Source organism: Aythya fuligula, chromosome 5 (assembly GCF_009819795.1).
Source record: "Aythya fuligula isolate bAytFul2 chromosome 5, bAytFul2.pri, whole genome shotgun sequence".
In the NCBI taxonomy this organism is placed as follows: Eukaryota; Metazoa; Chordata; class Aves; order Anseriformes; family Anatidae; genus Aythya; species Aythya fuligula.
This window is the reverse complement of record NC_045563.1, coordinates 33,341,982-33,367,465: the sequence shown is the minus strand read 5'-3', so window position 1 is coordinate 33,367,465 and position 25,484 is coordinate 33,341,982. Positions and strand designations below refer to the sequence as shown.

General features: G+C 39.4%; 1 protein-coding gene across 1 annotated transcript in view; it reads left to right on the top strand.

Moving 5' to 3' along the window:
* Window positions 1-11,812: 11,812 nt before the first annotated feature.
* LTK (leukocyte receptor tyrosine kinase) overlaps window positions 11,813-25,484 on the top strand; it is a 95,196-nt gene continuing 81,524 nt past the window's right edge. Inside the window, exons 1-2 of the mRNA XM_032187995.1 lie at window positions 11,813-11,842; window positions 12,088-12,337. Coding sequence (XP_032043886.1) covers window positions 11,813-11,842; window positions 12,088-12,337 — 280 coding nt within the window. The remainder of the gene's footprint in view (window positions 11,843-12,087; window positions 12,338-25,484) is intronic.

Below are 25,484 nucleotides of genomic sequence, written 5' to 3'. Positions count from 1 at the left end.
AGTGAAAAGAATTTTACAATACAGACCCCTATAATGCTTTCGGATATGCAGAATGTTGTTTTTTAAACAATGCAGGAAGAGCAATCTTTGCTTTATGAGAAAATTCAAAGGGGGCAGGGGGGACAGTATGTAGCTCTGCATTCTTCTGAGCTTCTAAAGAGAACACAGTAACTCTGTTACAAAGTCAGGATTATGCAAATTTGAAAAATAATTTTTGTAGGCTATAGCTAGAATCTATGCCAAAGCATGTCTTGTGCAAGGCGTCTTGCTCTCTGAGGAGATAGACCTGTTGAGTATTTGACTCTTGGCCAAATGGTTTCTTGCTTTAAATTCACAGCTTTTGAGAAAGACTGTGATTGATTATTCTGTGCAAAGCAAAAACAAGCCTTAACACACATTTCCTACAATATTATCTGAAAATGAAATTGAATAGAAAATCATGAAAAAAAAACAACACAGAAGTTACAACAGAAGTTGGCCTTATGGCCAGCTACATTTTTTTTCTGACACTTAAGTCTTTTCCTGGCATGATAGAAAATTCTGGAATTTTATTGAGTTTGAGCATCTCATTTTGGTAAAATAGACATGTAAAGTATAAACATATGTTGTTATGTTTGCTAATCACTTGAAATACAAGAGTAATTACAGGTGTCTCTTATAATCCAGGAAAGACGCCAGGTTGTTTGTAATGACTTACCATAGGAATATGTAATGATAATCTGTCCTAATAGCCAATTTTCCACACATTTTTATGTTTCTCCATTGTTTTAGGAAAGATATACAGCCAATGTCACCGTCTTTGGAAGCTGAAGGCCTGCTATGTGCAGGATGACAGTGGTCAGTGACTGCAGCTCACCTAAAGAATGCTGGCAATTACAGAATTGTCATGGAAAAGAAGGTGAGTGCCTGAAAATTTCCACTGAATGAATTGTGTGTGTAGCCAAAGACAGATGCATCAACTGTCAGACATTTATATTCCATCTCAATCTTCGTTTTTACATTTATTTTAAATAAACTATCTCTCCTTTTTTTTTTTTTTTTAATGCATAATTGAACTCAGGAATCAAGATTCACAGGCAATATATGCTCAGATAGGGCAGTTTCTCCCAAGTGAGAAACAGGTCCTTGAGGGGGGCTCATAAACAAGGTTTTGGTAGAGTTTTAATAACACCAAAATATAAAGCTGAGCAAAAGAGTTCAGAATTTGATCTTGAAACTGAGCAACTTGCTCTTTCTTAACAGCCTTAGCATAGAGTCATGGGATACAGCTTGTAGTTTTCTAGAGACTGCTGCTACATGTTGCTTCTCATTGAAGGGAACATAGGTGTTCTCAACAGCTGTAAAAACAGCTATTCTACGTCCATCTGGAGATCTGTGTCATTCAGTCCAATGTCAATGAAATACTGACAGCTCTGTGACAACCAGCTACATGAAATCTTGTGTAATTCAAGTGTTGTGTATACAGACGTGATGGGCTACACCACATCTGTGGTGGATGTACCTGGCCTTCATTTATGCAGCCTGGATTTTTTTCCTACGTCACTTAGCACAGCATTGCTTGGTGGCTGCCTGGCCACTTTTACCTCTTTAAATCAATGAATTTCTGTGTACCTGTGTACTGAACAGAACGTGGACAGATAGAATGGCAGCAGCTGTTATTGGTTTTGGCTGCATTCCTTAGCTTGAATTTATCATGCTACCCTGCATCATTTATTCCTGTTTATTTCTTTAATCTGTTTCTCTGTATGCACTATTATGTTGGAATAATTCAGTGTTCAAAACAGGAACTTCTCTCTGTGTCATGGTTTGTCCTGAAATTCCTAAGTTCTCATGCTTTTAATCCAAAATTTCTGTCTAATTTTGTTAGATACCTAGTCAGAGTTGCAGGTGCCACTCTATTGGGGTGGGATCATCAAAGGCTTCGTGTAAATTGCCATGGTGTTTGTTGGTGCAGCAGTGTCAGTTAGTATCATCTAAAGACATCAGACTGTTCTGTAAAATGCTTATTCCAGAGTGGGGTTTGATTTACAAAAATAATAACTAACCATCTGTGAAGAAGGAATGATGTCACGATGAAAATGTAAAACTGGCTCCAAAATTGCTTCTAGGTAGAAATTAGGTGTCCTGCTCCAAATAAAAATCAGTGGGAATCTTTTAGACCACTATGACAGTACCAGGGCTTTTGCCTAAATTTCTTTCTGTGGCACACAAGGAATATTTGAGAAGAAAAACGATCGCATGCTTGTCAAATATTTTGAGTTCCCTCAGTGGAAAGCACCAGATATTAGGTAGATGATAGAATGTTACTTTGTTTGAATTGAGAGTGTAAGAATTTGTTTAAAATATTTCAAACGAAAAAGCAAGGAATGGTGAAGAGGTTAGGAAAAGAAAGAAGTAAGAAAAAGCTGTCTGTATAACAGATAACACAGAAGAAGTCTAGGGCTCCTCAACACTATATTTTATCTATCTATCTATATGTTTATATATATATATAAATAAATGGGAGAGAGACTGCATGTTACAGAATTTGGGGTGGGGGGGGGGGAGGGAACAGGGGAAAATAATTAGTAGGGAACTGAACTGAGTGAGTTTCCTGTTATTTGCTGTGCAAGACAACTTAGCATCACTTTTTAAGCTGTGTTAAGAGGAATTCTGAGTGCACAAAAAGAACCTAAGAACTGCTTGGTTAGCCTGCAAGAAGGCCTTTGATTCAGTCCCAAACTCATGGAGATGAAAAGCATTGAAAATATATTTCATTGCAAATAGAATCACTTTTTTTTTTTTTAAGGTTTAAATTTGGTCAAGTAAAAGATGCATTTTACCTTATTATCAACCTTGTCACCTTTATATCCAGCTTCTGGAACACAACATTTTTTGTGTCCTGCCATTGTACACTATCTGAAAAGAAGTCAGTCTGTGTAAAACATCAACCCTCTCTTCTATATTTATATGGTTCTTCAGGATTTCCTTTGATCTGCATAGTCATAAGCTGAAACTAAGTAGAGATACTTTTCATTGTAAAACTTCAAGAAGAAAATTGTAAGGCATTGCTTTTTCTGGGCTTATGAACCTCTTTCTGAAATGGAAGAACAAAAGTACTGCATGCATCAGTTCTTTGAATTAGAAACAACATGGAGAGTAGATCTCATTATCAGTGCCGTGGGACTTGCCCAAGACTTTGAAAAGCTGTAGCAGTTCTGTGATCATCAAGCCTCTTGTTACTTTGAAGATGTTTCATGTGGTAATATTTTGAATGCTAAAGATTGGGGTATTTCAAAGTCCAGGGTAAAGACTAGCAGTCTGTACTCATTGACACCAATTCATAAGACTGTGATAAGAATTAAATAATAAGATAGATGAAGAAGGAGAAAAACAACGAAAACAACAACAACAAATCATGAGTTTCAGTGAAGTAAAAATAAATATGACCAAAAAAATGGCAGCAGCTGGGTTGTATGGGATTCCCTTAATTGTGGTGTAGACCATTTCAAACTCATTTCATGCTAACTGGTTCAATAGTTTCCATTATGTTACTAGACATTCTGAGCTAATTAACTAAAAGCATGTTAAATGAAATAGGAAAGATTGGACCAGATAAATCCTTAGCAAATGTCTCCCTCTTAGGATTGCACTTTTTCTTCTTTTCAAAAATAGCATCAGGATTGCCTCTTTCATCTGCCCTCTATAAAATATGGTGTTTTACATGTCAACAGGATAAGATCTGGTCTGCTAGCATTAACTGTGTTTAGATTAAATCTCCTAATACCACTGTGCAAGATTAGTGTTTCTATCAGTTAGAAATGGAAAATAATCTTAAAATATTGCAAATGCATTTTATTCAATTTTGCGTATCTGCTCATATAGCCTAGATAGTTAGATGACCCCAAGGAAGTCTGGTAAAGCCAAGACCACAGACAACAAGATTCAAGACTGTCTCTGCAAGGGATAAATAATATAGAAGAAGCATTTTCATGACCATACTAATCTGTGGAGGTCATTAAAAAACACTACATTTTTATGGGACTACATCTGTAATTAGTCATCTATTTGTCTAGTTGTGTAAATGCCTTCAAAACTTGGCTGTTTATTTCTCTGTGCTTCAGGTTCTCCTTCTAAGGGGCAAGAAAGAGCAGTGCATTTTCCTACCTCGTGTTTAAATGCCAAAGTTCTTAAGGACTACAAATATTTCTTCCTGTTGTCAGAACTAGGAGGAAGAGAAACAGAGGAAATAAAAGCTTTTGAAAGATCCCAGCCAAGAAATGAGATCTTTAAAAATGCATGTTTTCATGTTTATGCAGTGGACTCTATAATATCATTAGGAGGTGACTAATGAGCAGTCTGAGTAGCAGCTATTGTTACGATAGCTGCTTAATGTAATAATGGTTGCATTAACAAACTCTAGAGGGAAAAGCTTGTAAGGACCTAGAGGCATGTGTGTGTGTTGCCAAAGCTGCTGCAACAACTTGTTTGAGGCATAATGTTCAAGAGATCTCCAGGAGCCACCTCAAAGGCACCCTCAAATAAATAAATAAATAGTACCAGGTGAGCAGCACTGCTAGACCTTTTTCTGTCGCTCCAGAGGTAGGAGCTGCAAGGAGCTGGCAAAGGCTAAGTGGCCCCTGTCCTTATTATTTTCTGCTAGGCTGTATGTTGATCCTCAGCAAAGCAAGCAGTGAATACAGATGATGTGCCACCTCTGTGTCCTGGCTCAACAATGCACATAATGGCATGGCAGCAGATTGAGTGCGTATGACTCAGTTACAAGTAGTGAGCCACACACCTAAGAGTGAAGTGGCCTGTTGCCTTCTCACAGCCCAGAAATGAAATGTCAGAAGAATTTGTGTGGGAATTCAGGAATGGTAGTGATTGACCATTACTAAAAAAAAAAATAATAAAAAAAAATCAGTGTAAGCCTTGATTTATTAGAACAGTGTGCAATTACAAACCACTTAGCCACATGACCAGTTCAAAGCATCAAGTTTATGAAATCCTTTCTCTCTCTTCCTGTCCTTTTTTTGTCCTTTTCCATCAGTGGAAAGTCTTTCTAATCAGATTTTTTAAAAATATGTAATAAAATCCATCAGTGAACAAGAAGAACTTTTGAGTTTTTCAGTATAGGAGCTGAATGTGTCTTTAGACCTAAAGGAATAGATTGAGACTAAAAACATGGGCATATATAAAAACATATTAAAATAAGACATCTAAGGGGTTTAAAGTCTGTGTTTACATTCTCCTAAAGGATAAGGGACTGATGTAAGTTTGTGGTGGAAATAACATGCAAGAAATGAAACATAGTGTTATACCATGAAGAGTATTTAAAGGAAACACTAATTCATCTAGCATAATATTTATTTTTCAGGTGTTTATTTTTATTGCCTTCAGGTATAAATATTGAACACATGAATTGAAATATAATCTTAAATTTATTTTTTAGATTGGCAAACATCATCTTGAATAAATTTTATTCTCTTTAAAAATAAATTACTGAAGTTAAACTGAACTAGAATTTGAAGGCAGAATATTAAACTATTTTAAAAAATAAAACCAATTTCCCATTAATCTTTAATTTAACTTACCTGTCTAAGAATGCATTATGTCATGAACTTTAGTGCCCACAAGATCCTTCTTTTTTTTTTTTTTTTTCCTAATTTTAGGATTAATTTAAAGAATGTTTTTAGCACACTGTGAGAGAAGCATAAATGATGTTTAAGCCAGCACAGTGTTAACATTTACCAGCCTGGAATTTAGTTGAAAAGAATGACACTTACCTGCTTAAGTAATAACATATGGATTCAATTCAAGAATACCCAAAGCTGGAACAATAGATAAGATAAGAGGGTTGGAATGTTGGAAATATGCAATCCCCCCTTCCAGTAAATTATTAACATGGGAAGGTGATGGCACTACATCATCTGCAACTGTCAGAGATGTACGCGAAATACTTGAAGAGGAATAGGACTGGTTATAGAAATGACTGACTGAATAACAGTGTACACTTGCATGAAATTCTGTGACAATATCATGGGGAAAAAATGTAATAAGAATTCTCTTTGAACTCATTTAATCTGCATAATCTACATCATCAGCCAATAAGATCACTTGGGCAATGTTGTTAATCAAATGCCAATTTTGTTTATAGTCACTATAGCCACTGTCTGCTTGTTTAAATGGTTTTACAACAGGTCTTGACTTTTTCTTTTAAAACAAATAACAACAACAAAAGACACATAACTAGCAGTTAGCATTAAAAGTATTTCCATTGTTCCTCATCTTCATTTTTCTTTAAAAAAAAAAATAAAAAATACAACCATAAGGGTTGCAACTAAGGTATGCTCACCCAACATGATGAAAATACATCTTAATTACTGAGAAGTATTTCAGTACCTTTTAAACTGCAGGGTATTAAGATAACCACCTTCAGGGATGTACCTCAACATCTGCATGTATGTAAAGCTGACAATTGAAGTCTTTAACTCTGACACTCTTTTGGTAAATGAGGAAATATGATGTATTTGCTGCTTCAAGGTCAAATGATAGCTTATCTACTGCTTACTTTGCATACATGTCCTAGGCAGTAAGCTGGAAGTAGTTATTCATTCTCATTTTTCATTAATTTGTAGACGGTGTTGAATCTTCCACAGATAGAATTAACATTTATCAGTATAAACAATAATGCATTGACAATATTAATACCATTTAATTGCAGCATATTCTTTATGATTTTGTATGTTCTTAATTACTTTTTCTGGCTGTTATGAGAACACTCAAGGAGGTAGTGCATTATTCTATTTTAGATGTGTGCGGATAAAAACAATCAGCACAAATACTTTTACACAGGAAGCAGCAGGTGCCTTCTTTCCTCCCATATCAATCTCATGATGTTGCTTCAAGAGCAGATGGTCCAGCCACTGCCATGGCAGATGAGCTGTGATTTAAATCCAGGGCCTCAGAAAGAAACGGTGTGTCATTCAGGTGGTCTGAAAGCCTAAGGTGCTATTGAAAGAAGAGCACTTTTGCATCCGCAAGCTCTTAGTATGTTTTGGTCATATATATTGTCAGATGCTGATGGGCTCATTAATTCCAATTGTATACGCCAGGCAATTCAAAAAGTGCAATTTCCTGGCATTGTTATATGGCTAAGAAACTGACTCACAGGGTGGCCTTTTTCTTCATTGGTTTTCTTGTGTGACACACTCCCATGACTGTGGAACTGTCTAGGCTGACTTTCTGCTGTTTTGCCTTCATGGTTACAAGCTTTATGTCTTCAGCAAATGCCAGGAGCTCCAGGTACTCCAAGTCATTTTTGGATCACTGTTTTTCCTCGTCTGTCTCCTTAGGTACCTGCAAGTCCCCAAGGGCTCTTGACATCCATTTCTAGTAGTACAGGCACTCTTGTTTCAGTTTTCCATTGAAGGAAATGTCAGTGCATGACAAACCATGCTTTGCGGGTGCCATGCTCTGATTTAGCAGTGCTGAATATGGATTCTGTCGTTTTTCATTAGTAGGTGCTTTATTATTTTGATGCTGCTTTCTACCGACCTGTTGTACTGGAAATAATGGGGAGCTGTAGTGACATGCCTCATACGTACTTCACTGCAAATTGCTGCAACTCATGTTCATTAAAGGTGTCTTGTTGTCAGACATTACTAATGCAGGTACTGTAAAATACAGCAAGGATGGTACTGACGTGCACAAATGACTGTTCAGGTATGTTATATTCTATGTGGGAATTAATTTGATAGTCTGGGACACAAGTAAGTTGTTTTTATCCCAGCCAGCAGTGGCAAAACTCTGCTTACTTTGCTCTGGGGGTATCTTGCCCCTCCCCCCCCCCCCCCCCCCCCCCTTCTTCCCACCCCTTGCCACCCACATCTTTACCTATACTTCTGGCATGTGGAACAACCTCTAACAATTTCCTCAAACTTGCTGGTTATTTGAAGCTGTTGTAAAATACCATTGGTCTTCCTCTTAGATTTTAAACCCCTAAATGATTCTGTGCTTTTAAATATTTTTAGACTATGATATATTTATATTATGATATGTCCTTTTAAATATTTTTTCTCTAATGTCAGAGGATTTCTGATGCAGTGAAACAAAATCCTATTTAACAATTAAATTTAACTCCTTGTTAACTGTTATTATTTCAAGGGGTAAAGCCACTGTATTAGTTGTTACCATTTGAAGCAACTAGCATTATCTGTGGCAGTGGCAACAGCTACTTTATGCAGGCTTTTGCCTTCAGCAATATCACCGGAAATCAAAGTTCACATTCAGTCTGACACCAGGTAGATTTATTTTTTTTTTTTAAGAGCTTGTGTTTATAACATATAAAATCTAGTTCTGAATATTTTTGCTTCATTGTTTTTTTTTTTTTTTTTTTTTTTTTTTTTTTATCAAGTATTCTAGAGAATGTCTGTAATGATCATCACATCTCACTTAGTTTTTATGCAACTTTGCAATCATAGATTTGAAACTAAAATATTTTTTTTTAGTCTTTTTGTTTGTGGGAAAGGTTAGGGTGAGAATTGCCAGGTCCCTTAGGTTGTAAAGAGTTTTATGATCGGTTTCAGCTCACACAGTTCTTCCATGCATGAAGATGTGAAGTTTTAATGGCTGTGGAGTAAAGCCAAAGCTTCTTTATTTATGTACACTAACACCCAATTTCTTTTACATGAGTGCTCTCCAAGTCTGACTATACAACTGAAATAATTACCAGTATTCTCAGTAGAATCATCCGAGGACAACTTAATTATGCTCTTAGATATTGTATCTCTAGGCTGGGCCATCTTTGATTAATGCCTTAAGCTTTCCAGATGTTTCTGTAAGAGCTAAAGCCTATGTCTGTTAGACAGTTTTGTAGAATAGCAGTCGGGATGCTGAGGCAGGTTGACTGATCACACATTTCTTTACATACCTCATGTTTCACGTAAGTCTGTACTCCTTTATTTTAGTGTGGCCAGTCTAGATCATATTGCCACATTGGCTTTGTTTTGCAGGATTTTATTTCCATCATAAGGAATTTGCATGGTATTTGTTTAGCTTTTGCCCTACAGCTTGCTTTCCATGCAAGATTTCTGAAGTCTCTGCATTTTTCTCATATTTTTCCTTGATCAAAATGTCACAATACAGACTTTTGTACCATATATGCTTTCTGAAATGTGCTGTATTTTTCTTTGAAGTGCCTTTGGTATCAAATACAGCCCATATGAGAACAGCATCTCCCAAAGAAGGTGTTCAAGCTACATGTATATTAGCATTTGTTCTGCTTTTCTTCCCAAGTAGAAATACATTTGTTATCAATCACCTGTCCAGTGATGTATGGGGAATAATTTACACTATTTAAAATTTGACTAAGTGAAAACTCCGTCCTTTTTTTTTTTTTTTTTTTTTTTTGGCAGTGACTAGATGCCATTGCTGGAGCTCTGCTTGCTCTGTGGGTTTAAGTGCTTCCACCTCATCTCTGTTCAGTTCTGTGGAATTTTCTTGGTAGTATCTTGTTAGAACTTGTCTTGTCCCCACCATGTGGAACTTGCAACTCAGTTCTGAATGGTCTTGACATCTTTTCAGTAGTTTTAGTTGTTTTGAACCCATAACTGGCAAGGGAGTGCATGCTTTTGGAGTCTCTAAGGACCTGACACATTTTTATGTGGACAATGGCATAACTTCATCTGGTGTTTGTGCAAAGGCATCTTCCCCAGTATCGATGAATTTAGCATTGTTATAGAAGATAACTCTGTTATTGTAAATCTTAAAAACATAGTAACACCCTTTCAGGGTTAGATCAAAGTTCAGTGCTGCTCTCTGCATTGTGTTTGCTACAGTGGATGATAACGGATGTCTTCAGAAGAACGTAAGAATGGGATAAGCATACCAGGTTCCCTCTCCTGAGCTCCGGTAGGTTGTTCCTGGTTTGCTGAGCCAGAGATGGTCATTATTTAAGATCTGTACATTTTCTCAGTTGCTAGTATCCAGATTCTGGCAGTGCTCTACGTTGTGCATCAGTGCCCAATTTAAAAGCATGTAATTGTCACAGTTGCTTTCAGACTGACAGTTCAGTTCTCTGCTGATGCTGCATTGTCCATTGCTCTTAATTATTTCTACAGAGATTTCCTTTGAATTAGTGGTGTTGCTGTCATTCCCTTTATGGTGGTGGCTTTTGCATCTTGCTGTACATGCTTTTGACCACTTGCAAGCTGGTCAAAATTTGCCAGTAGTTCACACACCTATTTCCAAATGTTGGGCATTGGTTTGACTTTCATTGTCTTTGCGCTATACATAGCTTCTTGTGTTTTTTCCTTGTGCAGCTTTTTTTTTTTTTTTTCCATGCCGTGTTCTTATATTTAAAATCTTTGATTCCCTTTAATACCAGTTTTTCTCTGGATTGGGTTTACTTCCTTTGCTTGACAAATGTGACTAACCTTGCCAAGGATTAACTGCAGAATTCCAGTAGACCAAGGTTTACTTTTCTGAGACAGGACTCAAACCCTCAAAATTGGCTAATGAGCCAGTTGCTCTTAGATTAGTCACCTTCTCCTCTGGTTTTACTCTCTGCTTAAAAGCATCACATGCATCTATTTCACTTTTACAGAATGCCTCACATTTGTGAATTGAGCCTCAGAATTCATGTGTGTTGGCCAAAGTAACTGAAAACCATGGAAAATATGAATTGCTTTAAAACTGAGTATTGTCAGAAACAATGCTATTTTGTCTGTCTCTGCTGCTAGCAGTTCCTTGCAGATACAGATTTTTTTACCTTCCTGTTAATAGGAGAGTTTAGGAAACTAGAAAATCCTGAGTTGCCTCTACTTTTGTACAAATTGGAGTAAAAAATTACTTGCTTTGCAGTTCCAGAGCTTCAGCCAAGAAGGTTATTTATGAAGAGATGGAAAGCTGGCAGCCTTATTTTTAATGTTTTATTTTATTTTATTTGTCTTAGGGATATACACTATTCTTGCTCTATTGCTTTGCTTGGGTGACAGTTCGTGCCAACTTAGTTAATAAACAACCAATAATGTTTGTCTGCCTTGTTACTATACTTTTGTGATTGGTGTGTCAGCAGGGGAGAGCCTCAGAATGATGTTTTCCACCAAATCACCCAGGCCATGTTCAGAAATATGCCTCTCTACATCTGTTGGAGATAACAATGCATTGCTGAACAAAGAGCAAATTTAGAGATCCAAATATATGATTACAGTACAAAAGCAAATTCTACCCTTGAATGATGCATGGTGTTCATAGATATCAGTGGAAGATTCACAGGAGGTTAAATAAATTCACTAAATTTGAAATTTAATCTATGAATCAGAACTAAAAATGGAAAGCAGGTCTCTACCTTGAAAGTGCCAGACATACTGGTCTATCAGGGGGTTTAATTCATGTCAGCTCCAAATTTCTTCAGTGCCAACAGTGTGAATGGTTTTTATTCAGACTCAGGTACTCCTTGTTAAATTCACAAGTTTCCAATCTGAATTATTTTAGTCCACGTCCACAGTAAATTGGACTACAGCGCTCCTCATCCAGATCAAGGGTGTCTATGCAGAGAATTAAATCAGATATAATATATTCTGATTATAAAAAGAATAGCTGTTTTAAAATAAACTCGCTGCGAAGGAAGAACTAACATGTGAACAGATTGAAGGCGAACTAATGTCATTGAAATGCTGATGGACCAGAGGAAAAAGGAGTTTAGCAAGTAAAGTGATTAAAGAGGGAACGCAGAAATCTTTGAGGCAGAGCACCTACACCTGCTGTGCTGCAGGTCCCTGTTGCGTCTCTCACTGACTGAGGCTGCCTTGCTCAGGAACAAGTGGTAATGAGCGAAGTTAAGGAAAGAGAGGTGCGGGTATGGCTATCCACCTTGTGTAACGGGGTCCAATTTGTCTTTCAGAGCAGTCAGTGAACGGCCTTTCACGCCTTTCTGTGATCTTAAGTACAACAGAGTTTGGTCCAGGCGTCTCTGGGCATCATCGAGGCAGCCGCAAGGGGAGCCTAAGAAGGGGGAACAGCCCAGGAAGATGCTGAATTCGGTTTCTCCTAGTGAATACTAATGCCTAAAAAATTTATAGATGTATGTGTTCATGTCTGAAGCAACTGCCGTACGGATTTGCTGATCGTGCAGGAGCGGTATGCAAAAAGGGAGGAGGAGGAGGAGGGAAAGGGCGGGTGGAAGAAAGCGACGGCTCTAGGACCCATGAGAGCCTTCCTGAGCAGGAGGTGGGAATTCTCCTCCGAAGCAGCCCGAGCCCAACCTCAGAGCTCCTGCGGAGCCGGCAGAAAGAGCCGCGCACCCGGCCCCGCTCAGCCATGAGCCTGGCTGGGCTGTGGGTCGCCGCAGTGGGTAAGTACCCTGCTCCTTCTGCCCCCACCTCCCTGTGGTACAAACTCCCTCTGATGTCCGGGGGACTCTGACTTATTCCTTTGCCCATTCTCTTTTACCTTTTAAAACGGGAAAGCATTAGATTTCAAAACTGTGCAGAGAAAGGAGCTGGGGAGGAAAATACCGGTATCAAACATCCCTAAAGTGGGTGATGTGGGAAGATAAATTTTGATGGTTATTGATTCTAAGTAAATGTTGTTCTCTGAAATGAATAGGTGATCTGTAGTTTTAGAAAGGCTTGAGCTGACCGAGGCTCTTATACTGGAATCAGGCTCTGTCATTGTATTAAGGTTCAGTGTGAAATTAACAGCTCTACCCCTGTACCATTTTGGCTCTGTGATTACAGGATTGCTTTCTTTGGGACTATGCTGAAGAGATGGGAGAAAGTAATGCTCTAGGAGTCATGAAGGTTGCTTACTGGAAAAGGTGTATTTTGGAGGAGTTACTTTCTCTAAGGAGAGGGATAAGGGAGATGGATAAAGGGAAAGAAGATACCAAGACTATGAAAGATATCCCACCTAAACAGTGGTGCTCAGGCTGAGTTTTGAACGGAATCTGCGTGCTGCTCTGTTTGTCATCGTCAGTTTTGGTTCTGAAACACAGCAAAAGGAATGAAATCATAGGAGGAGAGAAGGAGGGAGATATTAGGAAGGAAGCTGCAGTAGTAGGAGAGAAGTTGGAAAGCAGCAGCATGCACACAAGCATTAAGGGAAGGCAGGAGTGGAACACACTTACTGTATGTGCACCGTGGTGAAAATCTTGTTATAAAAATTAGGAGAGAAAAATCTGCATATCCTATATCCTTACTAGGACATGCTGAACTTCCCAGAGAAGTGAAGTTACAATAGTAACCCCAGTGCAGAGCAAGGAACATGGAACAAGGAACAACATCATCTTGATCCATTGACAAGGATCAGAAGACACTTTTGTATTTCTCAGTGCAACAAATCATATTGCTTCCAGACAGAGGAAGAGATGAGACAAACAGGTTTTTGGGAGCTAGAGTTTGCTCTTCCTGAACATGTATATATTTTAGTTTACATTAAGATATGCTGGGACATCAGATTTTAAGCAGGTTTTGTCATTTAATTCTATTTACAGTTGAATGCTAAGGCATAGCATGGAGATTTTGGTTTCAGGCTTTTTCTGTCCTGTTACTCCCATTGGGAGGAGGGTGCTTTACCACCAAAGGGGGTCCCAAAGCAGAGCAATGGGTGCCCACAGCCTACGTTCTTGTGCCATGTGGTCTCATCGAGAGCTGCTAAGTGTCATCCATGTGCTTTTGGTGGAGTGACTTTCAACATGGGAATAAAGTTAGTGTAAGGAACAGTCATTATAATCGCTGTATCTCGAAGTCTGTAATCTGAAGCATGATTGTATTAGAGCAGAGATTTAATATAAAATAAAAGGTGTGTTTCAGAGAGCAAGAAAAGAGCTAGATGAAAACAAGCATACATTTTACAATCTCAGTCCAGTCTTCTGCCAAAAATAATCTCAATCACCCAGGGAGAGACTTGGATACTGAGTGTTTAACTGTGTAGCTGCTGTCATGATCTTCACATGGGGGTGGTTCATCTCACGGGGTTATTATGGTCAGCTCTGCAGTCAACTATTTTAAAAACTACTTGTGTTTCCACTGAGGAAGCTTTCCTGGAGTAGATTCTCAGAGTGGCTTTGTATTTCCTTCTTTATTTGGAAAGCCCAAGGTCCTGATGATGAGGAAATTTACAGGTTCACTTCTCTCTTTTTTGTTTTACTGGCTGGTATATGCGTTTCTAATGAGCAGTACCCTAAAAAGGTAGTTTGAGAGTTCCCATCTACTGAGAATTTTAGGCACATCAAAACACTGGATGAGGTCAGAACTCATTTTGGAGTAAAAATCAAGACTCTATAAGAAAATTCAGGAAGCTAGAGAAAATGGGGGAAAAAAATCAGCACACAATCAACCAACACCACAACAGAGAAGAATTCAGTGTACCAATGTGTGTTGTTCTGTGTCAGGGCAATGTCACAGGTCACAGTCATTCTGAGGCTGAGGTAGCACCCTAGCCTCAGTTCTTGGGAGATGGCTAGGAACATGGTAAAAAAAGGCACCAGATGAATGTGTGGGGGAATTTTCATTTTAACCACCAGCATTGCTTTGAGTCTTCATATGGGCTTATTCTCCTTTGATTACTTGAGCTTAATGGAAGGAAGAGGACTGGCCTCTTCCCTATGAAAAACTGGGTTGTGTGTGGCCGGATGTTGTGCTCTTCTTGCCTCTGGGTGTGGAGTGCAAACTATTTGCAAAATGACAGCACAACATACACCCTGAGCAAACCTCAAGCCTCTTTTCTGAAGAGCACTCATGTTTATGTCATTGCTCAGAACTTCAGCTATTAGAGTATAACTACAGTTCTTGAGATAATATTAGTAGAGGCATTTTGTCAAGTTTCTCTTTATAGCCCTTCCTAATAGTTGTAGTAGAGCTGTCATGGGATAGGATAGCTTATGTTTAGTTTCAGCTGGAGAAGAAGTTATGGTTTTGGGAAGGCTGACAGCAGGTTTAGGAGTAAAATGGCCAGCATGTTTGTGGGGTGTGGGCGTGGAACGGTGTATCAGCATGGTGATGGTGAATGCCCCATTCCTAGCTACTACGTGTCCCTTGCATTTGTCCAACAAACTGTTTTCAGAAGTCCAGAAGGATTTTCTCCCTCTCCCTGAGTTTGTCTACATCTCAAGATTGAGCTGGCCTGATTTATAAAGTGAATGTAAGCTGGTTGAAGTTTAATCAGGCTACACATGCATGAAGACACATGTATGAATACCTCATTTTGTCATAAACCAACTGAGAACAGATTCATGGACCTTAAAATAAACGAACACATCTATCTCACTTACGCAAACCTTTACTGATTTGTGTATCCCTATGTCTAGAAAAGAGCATGCCAAGAGTGGAGGGGAGGGAGGGGGGCTGCATTCTCTTCTGCTTCTTCATGGAAGAACTCACTTTTTTGTTCGTCTTGTGCCTAACTCTGCTGGGTTAAAGTAGCATACAGAAACAGCAGTGCTTTCAGTGTTTTCACTTAAATAGGCCCAACCAGAATAGCACCAAATGATCCTTGAAATCTGACTTGGAAGATAGGCTCATGGTCCTTTATTGTGCAAATTACAGTTTATCTACAGATACTGTGCCCGGTCTGGATATGCAATTCAACGAACTCTGAAAGCCAAGCATTGGGGAGGTATCTTGAAATAGAAAAGGCTGTGACTTCTTTTTAAGTCACAAACGTTGCAATGTTGAGGATCCTTTGAAATATAGTGAAAAATGGGAGGATACATGTATGGGAGTCCAGTAGTAAGGGACATGAAGGCAAGCGCTGGGAATTAGTAAACTCCATCAAGAGGAAGGACGGAAGTGGTAAAGGAAGAAATCATGTAGTGAGGTGTGTGTACTGTTACTTTAAAGCTGAAGATAATGTCTTGTGGTCAGCCATAGAAGTCCATCTTTCTGTCAGTATTACATAGATTTACAGTTCCTAATTGGTTCATCAGATCAAAGTTCGAGCAAAGGATGTCCCTCTTCAGTGATGTTTCAGAAGCATTCCTCTCCCACCCCCTGAGCCCATAACAGACACAGAGTGCCCAGGTCTTCAGCCCTTTTGTGTGTGAGATTGGGTGTGCACTGGCTGGGCTGGTGTGTAGAACTGAATCTATGGTGGATGTGTGACTAGAGAGAAGTATTCATCTTGCATTAATCTTAGTGAAAAAATGCTGATGAGGTAACAATAAAATGCTTTATAAAATGGGCTAGGTTTTGAGCTGTTATATATAGGAGGTTTATGTGTGCACCAGTTAGTTCATGTTGAGAGATTCAAATGAGTCAAACTGTTTTAGTATTTTCTTATTCAAACTTTTGTTTATAGAAGGCTTTTATATAAAAATCTTAAATCTTTATTTAAAAATCTTAAAACATGATTTAGTACCACATGTTTGGTTTTAACATGAAATACTGTAGTTCAGTGCTCCCTGAAATGTGCTTGGGTTTGCAGTTTGATAAAACATCTGAAAATTTTTCAGGTTGACCTGTGACAGTTTTATTTAATTTTATTTTTAAAATTTCTTTTGGCTTGCCAGTAACTTGGAAAATCCTGTATTAAAGCTATTCAGTTATCTTGTAAAAGCACATACTGATTTGTACCTGGATTTGTGTATGCAGGTGGTTGTCCTCAGGCTGATGTTCATTGCTGCACATATACACAGCAGCTGGTATTGGTGTTTGTACCTTGATGCTTCTTATTGGATCAAAGTCCTCAGAAATGTAAAGAAACAAAGATAACATGATTTTTTTTGCAAACATTTAGTGAAAGCAGAAGCGCAAAGCAGCTGCTGAGAGGAGAGGCAGGTGAGCTCTTTCAGAAATAAATGGAGAGGAAGGAATCCATGGGGTTCTTAGTTAATGCAAATTGATAGATCTCTATGTGAGCACAGTTACAGCATGGAACATCTTGCCTTCTGTGTCTGGAGACTTTTATCCGAGACTCTTACGAGTAAGCATGATTTCTGTACTGAATGCTTAAATCAGAGGAGGAAAATAATGACATTAATTATGTTAATTAATTGGATCAACCTTATAGTCTTTTCCTGTCTCTCAGCATCAGTTCTTCCTCTCACAATTCCTCTTCCTCTCATTCCATTATAATTGCTCCCCTGCTTCAATCCTCTCCTGGAGTATAACAAACCCCGTGCTTTGATGTGGCCTGCCATCAGCAGGACAGGACCCGCATGTCTGTGTGCACGAAGATGACACCCGTGGCAGGTATGAGAGCAAGCCAGCTTGCAGAAGTAGTGAGTTGAGGTGTTTGATAGAGGTGAGTTGCAGCTGGTCTGACAGAAGTGCTCTGAGTGAGGAGTAGGGAGAATTGAAATCCAGTGTGAGAGAGGCGGCAGATCATACCAGTGGCTGTGTGCACACAGGAGCATCTCCTATTTGCCTCTTACGTTATTCAGACTGTAACAATTGCAGCAGCATTAGAGGTCAGAGGGGCTGTGCCTGGGGGATGTAAGCTTCCTTCCTTTTTACGCCCAATGTGCAAGAGGAGAACTCCAGCTATAGGACCTTTATAGCAGAGCAAATGGAAATGGCACCAGGGCCAGCCCAGGTCTCTGTGTGGCCTAAGGACAACAGCTCCCAAGCAAGTGGCAGTGTCCCCAAAGCATTTGCATTCCTGAGCTATGCTGTATCTAAGTGCTTTCCTTGAGCTGCTGTGCCTCCATGCTGCTGCTGCTTCCAGTGTGTATGATACCAGCACAATTGTCGGGCCAATGAGGAATAACAAAAACAAAAAGAAATAACATAAACGGAAACAGAGATGACCATTCAGTCTTCCTCACCTAGAAAAAACAACTCTGCCACATATGCTGTGGAAATAAAGAGCTCAGTATTTCAGTAAGATACTCATCCACAGGTCAGGTTTTATTTCTGTAGGAGAAGTTCAGGCTGTTTCTCTGTATGTGCTACCTTAAGATGAAGCTGGCTTGGAAAATGTAAAATGTTACATGATTCTGTACAATGTTTTCTTCCACTTGTCAATGAAAAGCTTGTTAAGGTTTCTAACTGGCTTTACATCAGGGAAAGAAACTCCCTGAAAATGGCACTGAGTTTAAAGGAAGAAGAGACACCTATTGACATAGCAGCTCATTGGAGATAAAGGTAGTTGAGAACGAGAGTAAAGAATAAAATAAAAAGCTGAAGTTTTTTCCAAAAAGCACAGATATATCCTTGCAACTCAACTTTTTCCCTACATAATGGGAGAGCCGTGTCTGTTAATAAGACATCACAGATTTTCAGTTAATTGGTATTTGAAATCCCATAAGCTTTGGCAAATCAGCCAAGAATTATGTGTTTATTCTTGCATTTCAGTTGCTCACTTAGGGATTTTCTTTTTCCAGAGTATGGTACAGTGTGTGTTTGAGGGTAGAGACAGACAAACTTTCTTGGGCTAAAGCACCCACGCTTCCCCACTGTCTCTGTGTTTATGGAGATAGATGTTTAAACATTGAGAACATAGGATTGATAAAGTAACTGCGTGAGAGCCATCTAGGAGGTGAAACAAAGGGATGTGATAGTGTTTTGAAGAGCAGAATAAAAGTGCAGAGGGCAAGAAATTTCAGTTACTGCATTGTCATAATGAAGAGTTTTTGTGCCATCCAGGAGTCCTACAAAACCCCAACTGGAACGTTGTACCCCTTGAGTCAGAACTGACCGACTATCTGAAGTCTTACTGGAACTTAAACGTGAAGTGAGCCAAACAGGTTACTACTGGTTCACATTCACAGGTCACTGAAATGTTGCTTCCCACAGCAGAGACGCCATCAGCACAGGAGCGACCTTGAACTGCCTGGGCTTCTGAGTAGTTTTGCATCCAGCTTCTACCTTCCCACAGGACCCTTACAAGTTCCTGCTTCCACACATCTGGTTTGAACCGCTCTGCAGCTGTGACCAGGACCTTTTTCTACATGCTGAGGGTGAACTCTGAATGCCCTGCGGGGAGGGGATGGGCAGTATTTTGGATATGAGCTATCCCAGGGGTGCTCTGTAAATGTCTGCTAGACCTGTGACCTGGCTTTTGGCACTTGCGCAGCCCTCCTGCTCGTGTAGTGGCGTCTGTGTTTCTGCACTGCCATGCCTAACTCCCTCTCCTGCTCCTCTATCACAGGGCAGTAATTCCCCGTTCCCCCTTGTAGCTCTTGGCCTTCAGAGGCAGGAGGAAACTATGGATACACAGAGAGGACAGGAGGTAGGAATTCTCTTCCAGTGGAGAGGGTGAGCCCAACCATTGTGGTTTGGCATTACCAGAAAGAAAATGGTTAGGAGCTGGTTGGAGATGGTTGTCAGCCAGAACCTGAACAGTCTCAGGCAAAGCCGAATTCAAACTGGAATGGAACTCGAAAAGTGATTTGCCTCCCTGTATGGTTCATCTGGCAGTCTTGCAGTACCTGGTGTCTTGACTAATGTTTTAGGTAATGCAATGAGCATGGATGATTATACTTATACACATCTAATGTCTTAGATGTCTTGATTTTTATTTTTATTTTCTATTTCTGTTGTTATGTTTAACTGCAATTTTGTTTTTCCGAGTATCTGTTATTTATAATTTTTTTTCCTACTGCACTCTAAGTCATTAATACACTTTTGCCACTTTTACTTTAGCTAATGGATGACTGACGTGAAATTTCCTTGGCTTCTAACATGTTTTTGGAGTCTGCTCTATGGCATTTTGATGTGTAGTGAATATATGCTGGAATCCAGATCTTTTTATATTAGTAACACTTTTAAAGTCTGTAATTCGCAACAGGAGCATTTTCTGTGTTTACAGTCACTACAGGAGCCCAAATAGCATTTAAAATCTCTGGAAGAAGCTTTCTTTAACCCCATGCAGACTAGCAACTCAGCCTAGATTTTAATGAGACTTTGGACTTTCCAGTTCTTATAAACCCCAATGGTATATTCGTTGCAGAATACCAACTATTGCAATTTTGTCAAATTTCCTCAAGTCCCAGATGCCTCCTGGCCTTTCAAGGTCTATCGAGTTGTTAGCTGAGTTTAAACTTTTCTAGAGTTTGACAGATTGTGTTTGTAGCTCTGTTGCAGTCCCAGAGAAGAAATATGAAAGTCAGTAAAATTTACAAATATAGCCTTGTGAATTAGTGATAAGCAAAAGGAGGTGAATAAACCATGCTGGCTTTTATTTAGTTACTTCAAAAGGACTTGTGTTCTGGCTATTCAGGATAGAAAAATAAGAGACTTATGAAGATCTAGCTTTTTTCACCTCATCCGAAGCTGTAATTTATTTGCTCTGATTAGACACAAGCATTTAGCTTCCCCTCTAAAAGCTATTTTCATTTTTGGTATGTTGATAAGTTTCTGATAAAGCATATTTTTTTGTTCCTTTGTACTTTCCAAACATTTTTTTTCCTCTTGTGTGCCTTCATGCACATGTGCATGAAGATTAATGAAAGGAAAAATATTTGTTTTCCTGATGGAGAATAATTTCTTTCATTTATTTTAGGACCTGAAAAAGTATACAAAAAAGCTTTGCTTTTAATAATCTCTCTCCCACATTTTTGTCAGTGGATACAGTTATCCAAAACTGTATAGTACCAGGGGTTGCTTGTGACTATTTGTAATAATGTTTTAAATATATTTTTAATATATAGATGACCATTTTGCAGGCACTTTTGTGGCTTTTGACTGTATAGGCTATCAGCTATGGCAATACCACCTAATGGCTATTTTTAAAGTAAGCTTCAGTGGAATATCCATGCACGGCAGTACCAGCGTACATGCCGAGTAAGCTAGAGAAGTTCTTTCATTCCTGATAGAAACTGCTTTGTGACTGCACAAAGGAGAATTGACAAGAAGCAACAGCCCCCCCTGAGAGCAGTGTGAGGTACCTTAAGTCAAGTAAATGTAGAGTTTTGAATGTAGAAGTGCAGATTCTTCTGCTGGCTTTCTTAGGACTCTTGAGACTGAGTGAATGTGAAAAAGTTCAACACTCAGGCAAGGATTAGCTCAGCTCTCTCTCGTTCTCCTGCCAATCCCCAAGGCACAATCTGGTCTCATCTTATCTGTGTCAGTCAGGCTGTAGGCATGCTTTGAAACAATCTAGGTTAACAGCTAACTTTCTTTTTTTATATATCATTTCACTGGTCCAGTTATACTGGGACCACTGTGCCAGTAAAACTGAGGAGATGATGACTGCTGGATGAGGACAGAAAGAGAGTTGGTCTGCCAGTGCTGCTTGTTTGGCGCTTGTTTTGTGAAACTCTTAAGCCGATGTTTTTTTTTTTTTTTTCCTAGTCATTGAAGTAAGTGTCCTGTGGAAGTAACCTGTAGTGTGAGTACCTGAAATTAGATGATGTGAATACACCCTCACCTAGTTTAGTGATGTAAGCTTTCCATTCTACTGCAGAGAAGCAAGTGCTAGGTGTCACCCTTGTCAGGTAGGTGTCGGTGAACTGACATCCCTGTATGAATTTGTACCACTGTGAAAATACCTACAATCCTGTTCTACTAAACAGAAAGCATTGTTGTTAGCTACCTGGCTCTGTTACTGAAAAAATTTGTAATTTTGTACTTTGTTAGCTTCTCAGCTATCAAAACTTCAAACAATTGAGGGGACATACAATTCAGATTAGTAGACTGAATCAGATCAGTGATGCTCCAGTACTGAGGAATAAGAGGTGCGCCATGTTGTTGTGTGGCATTCATATCTCCCCTTAGCTCATCAGGCAAAATAATCTGCTTTCAGCCTTGACCCAAACCACGTACAGACTGTTGGTAGAAGAGGTGCTCTGAAATGACTGGGGGCAGGACTGAATCTGTTCTGAAGATAGAGAGCTGGTTTATATTTATAGTACAAATGGGAGACAGCAAAATAGTTTTGGGACCAGGCTTAAATTTTACATGCCAAATGTTTTATATACTCTAATGTGCACAGAAATACTTACATGAATTTTCAAAAAAAAAAAAAATATCAACAACATTTAAGCATATATTTTTATTCCCAGTGACCCAAACACACAAAGGAACAAAGAACAAAACTGATGATAAGTAACAGCTGAAAGAGCCATGCTTTTAGTCTTTTTGAGCTTGGCAAAGGGTAGATGCATAGTATGAACAGGTTTTCTGGTACCTGACCTCTACAGACTCAGGTTTCACATCTCAAGATAGGGTTAAGTATCATCAAATTAAAACAAACATATTTATGAGCCATCTGGTTTCTGAGTCTTTCCAGTTTGTGTTTTCTATCCTGGGTAACTATTAAGCAATTTTTGTTGCTGTAATTTTCATGTCATTACATGGCTCCAGAAACTACATGTTTAAGAAAAACACTGTAGAGAACTAGGTTCAGAATAGAATTATAAGCACTGGCAGCACTGGATGCATCTGTCATTCTTTCAATTGTCCTAATGTATTACTAAAAGCAAATGTACAGAATAAATCCATTTTTTCCTTTTAATGTGACTTTAACTGGAACTGGAAGCTTATATTTTTTTAACTCTTTTACAAAATGATAAAGGATTTTGATTTCCTAGGGTTGGTTTCTTGTTCTGCCACTAGCGTTTGCATATGGCTTGGGGAAGGCTACTTAGTCTTGGTGCTTTAATCCTCAACTTGTTTTACCTATTTTATCTCCCTTACTCAGATGTGATGACACATAAAACAGTATGTTACGATTCCTTGAAATAAGTCCAGTGTACAGAGTTATTTTTATTTATTAGCTCTTTTTTTTTTTAGATGAAGTGCAACTAAGGAGAATTTATAACACAATTTTGGTGGAGATTTAAATGTGTTGCTTTGGAAGAAAATATACATTCTTTATACATTATTTATACATAAATATACATTCTTTATACATTTTATACACATTAATCTTTTTGACAAAGCTGTGTTTTAAGCATCATCAGTTTTCTTAAGTTAAATCTGTTTTTGGTGGTCTTGGAAACTTTCTGACTCTTTTGCCTGCTGTGAAGAGCCATTCTTGGTCCCCCTACACCTTTTTAGCCCTACTGCATCTTGCTCTTTCTCCTGTGGTTTGGTATCTCTTCCACACAGTGCGTAGGAGCACCTGGCAGGCTGAGCTCAGTGAAGGATGCACTGGGGTCTCTAGGTCTTGTTAGAAGTGCATAGCTTGTATCTGTGTTTCCCTTACATGTGGCATGAACTTTGAGAGAATGCAAAGCAATCTCGTGATGTCTTTATGTCTTTAGTTCCAAAGCTCAGATTCTCAGGTGCATAAAAAAGAAAGACATGTGCATGCAAAGAACAGAGCACACGTTACTCAGGGTGAGTGTGATCTGGAGGTGAGCATTGCTTAGAACACCAGAGAACACTAGCCATGATGCAAATAAGACGTTTGAAATCTTGGCTACTGAACTGTTAAACTCCCTACTGAAATTTGTGCTTGGTTTCAAATTCCACCTTCTTAGCTTCCTCTGAGTGTTTGTTTGACTGCTTTCCTCATCTGGAGTCCAGCTGGCGATGAGAGGCTCAGCTGTGAGGAAGCCCATTCGGGAATCTCAGCTGGCACTGGCAGACTCAATGCGCTTGCTGGCAAAGTTGAGGTTCCTGGCAACAATTTCTAGCTGAGGCTGTGAGGAAGATGTTTGCAAGGTGTTTGACTGTTGCCTGGAGCTGATGGGACCATGCTGGGAAGATGATGGCAGGTAAAGGTGCTTGTCCACCTTCCAGGTAACTTCATCCCTTCTTCAGAGGCACGGACCCAGGCACTGCTCTGCGTGCTCTTAGCACGTTGATGTGGTGGTGTAGCAGTGACCACAGCTGCCTTCAAATCCCAGTGCAGGCCTCTCTGCCCAGCATGCTGCAGCTTGCTCCCTTGCAGGGCTGTGTCAGTGAGGCTTTATTAACATCCTGGGAACCAAACTGGCTTTTCATCATGCCTTAGAGTAGCTTTAAGGTCCAGCCTTGCTCTGGGTAGAAGGCAGTAAAGTAGGAATTTGCTGTTCCAACAATTGTTGTCTGCCCAGCCCTCCCAAGATGGTGTGATAGCAAAAGATGTAGTAACGGTTTCTATATTGAATACTTCAGATAGGGTTATGGAACAGGTTATGTGACTCTCTTTTTGTTAATACAAAATGCAAGTGTTTGGCAAAGCCATTCCTAGGTAGAGGGCAATGCAAAGACTTCAACATCTGCTTCCAAAAGAATATCGTCTCTGCTATTGACTGCAGCTCCCTCAGAGTGTGTCTGTTGTGCGTGCTCTGTCACTTTCTCATTACTGTAAATGGAGTTCATCCTTTACTTGCAAAGAAGCTGGATCTTCTATTGATGTGGCATTGGGGAGCTTCTGTTATTTACAGAACGTGTCATTTACAACTTCCTGATGCAGAGGCTGCTTTGGGGAGCTGGCACAGACAGGACAGTGGTTTGAGATGTGTGATACTGTGAGAACTCTGGAAGAAGCTCTGGTTGAGCACCGAGGAGAGACTGAAATGACGTTAGTGATTTTTTTCATATTGCTGTCCCCTTCCCTGGGACAATTTCTGGTGAAGTACCAGGTTGGCAGTGGGAACTCTGGAGAATCATATATAGAAAAAAAAAATGTACTACTGAAACATGTATTTGGTCTTTTACAGCTGCAGGCTCTTTACATCTGAACGGTTAAAATAAGGTGCTGGGTGAGCATCTGAAGTCCGAGCAGGATCTAAATGTACAGAAACTCTGGCAGGTGTGCTGTATTTGGTGGGGATAATGAGCCAAAGAACCCATTTACGGTCTGATAGCTTATTTCTGTCTTGAAAGAGAGCACACAAAGTGTAGAAACTGTGCAGAATTGAAGAATTTTCAGGCGGTGTCTGTGTTAACCATTGAAAGCTACATATCACTGTGAGGCATTTTATCACCTTGCAAGCTCCCTTATGTAAAGGATTCCACACTGATATACTGCACTGTGGGCAGAGCCAGGCTTGCTTTAGGACTTGTGATTCAGGCAGTTACTGAGGGCCAACAGCAAAGAAAAATGCACAAGCTCTTGACTTCTTGTTTGTTTTCCTCATTGTGCTGGCTCACATATGCTGGCTGGTATACCGGGAGCAAAGTGCTAGGGCTCTGTCTGCTTGTTCATCTCAGCTCACTCATTCAAGGGCTGAGTAGAAACCTTATTTTTCTCCCTTGTGTGGACTAATCTGTAGCGACTCCTTGCCAGTGAAGAAACTTCAGCTGCAGGCCAACAACAGTCAGTCCATGATCTTCAGGGACTCTTTGCTGGGATATGTAGCATCTTTCATAACTGTATGATACAGACCTGGTTAAAGTGAGTAATTACTGAAGGGAGCTGATGGTCTCATACCGTTTCTCCACCAATCATATTCAGAAAGTGGGTGCTCTTCTCATAACTCCAAAAGTAGTACTTATGAAGTGACAGTGGAGCAGGTCTAGACTCCAGCAGCCACAATGTTTCATTAACTCTAGTAAAAATGATTTTTGTTTTCTCTTGAAACAAACAACGGAGCTTGAGTTGAACTATCCAGAGAATTCAGCTTCCTCATGTTGTGTGTTTGCCACCAGTGCTTTTTGTATGCCTTTCTCTTTTGTGCATGGACA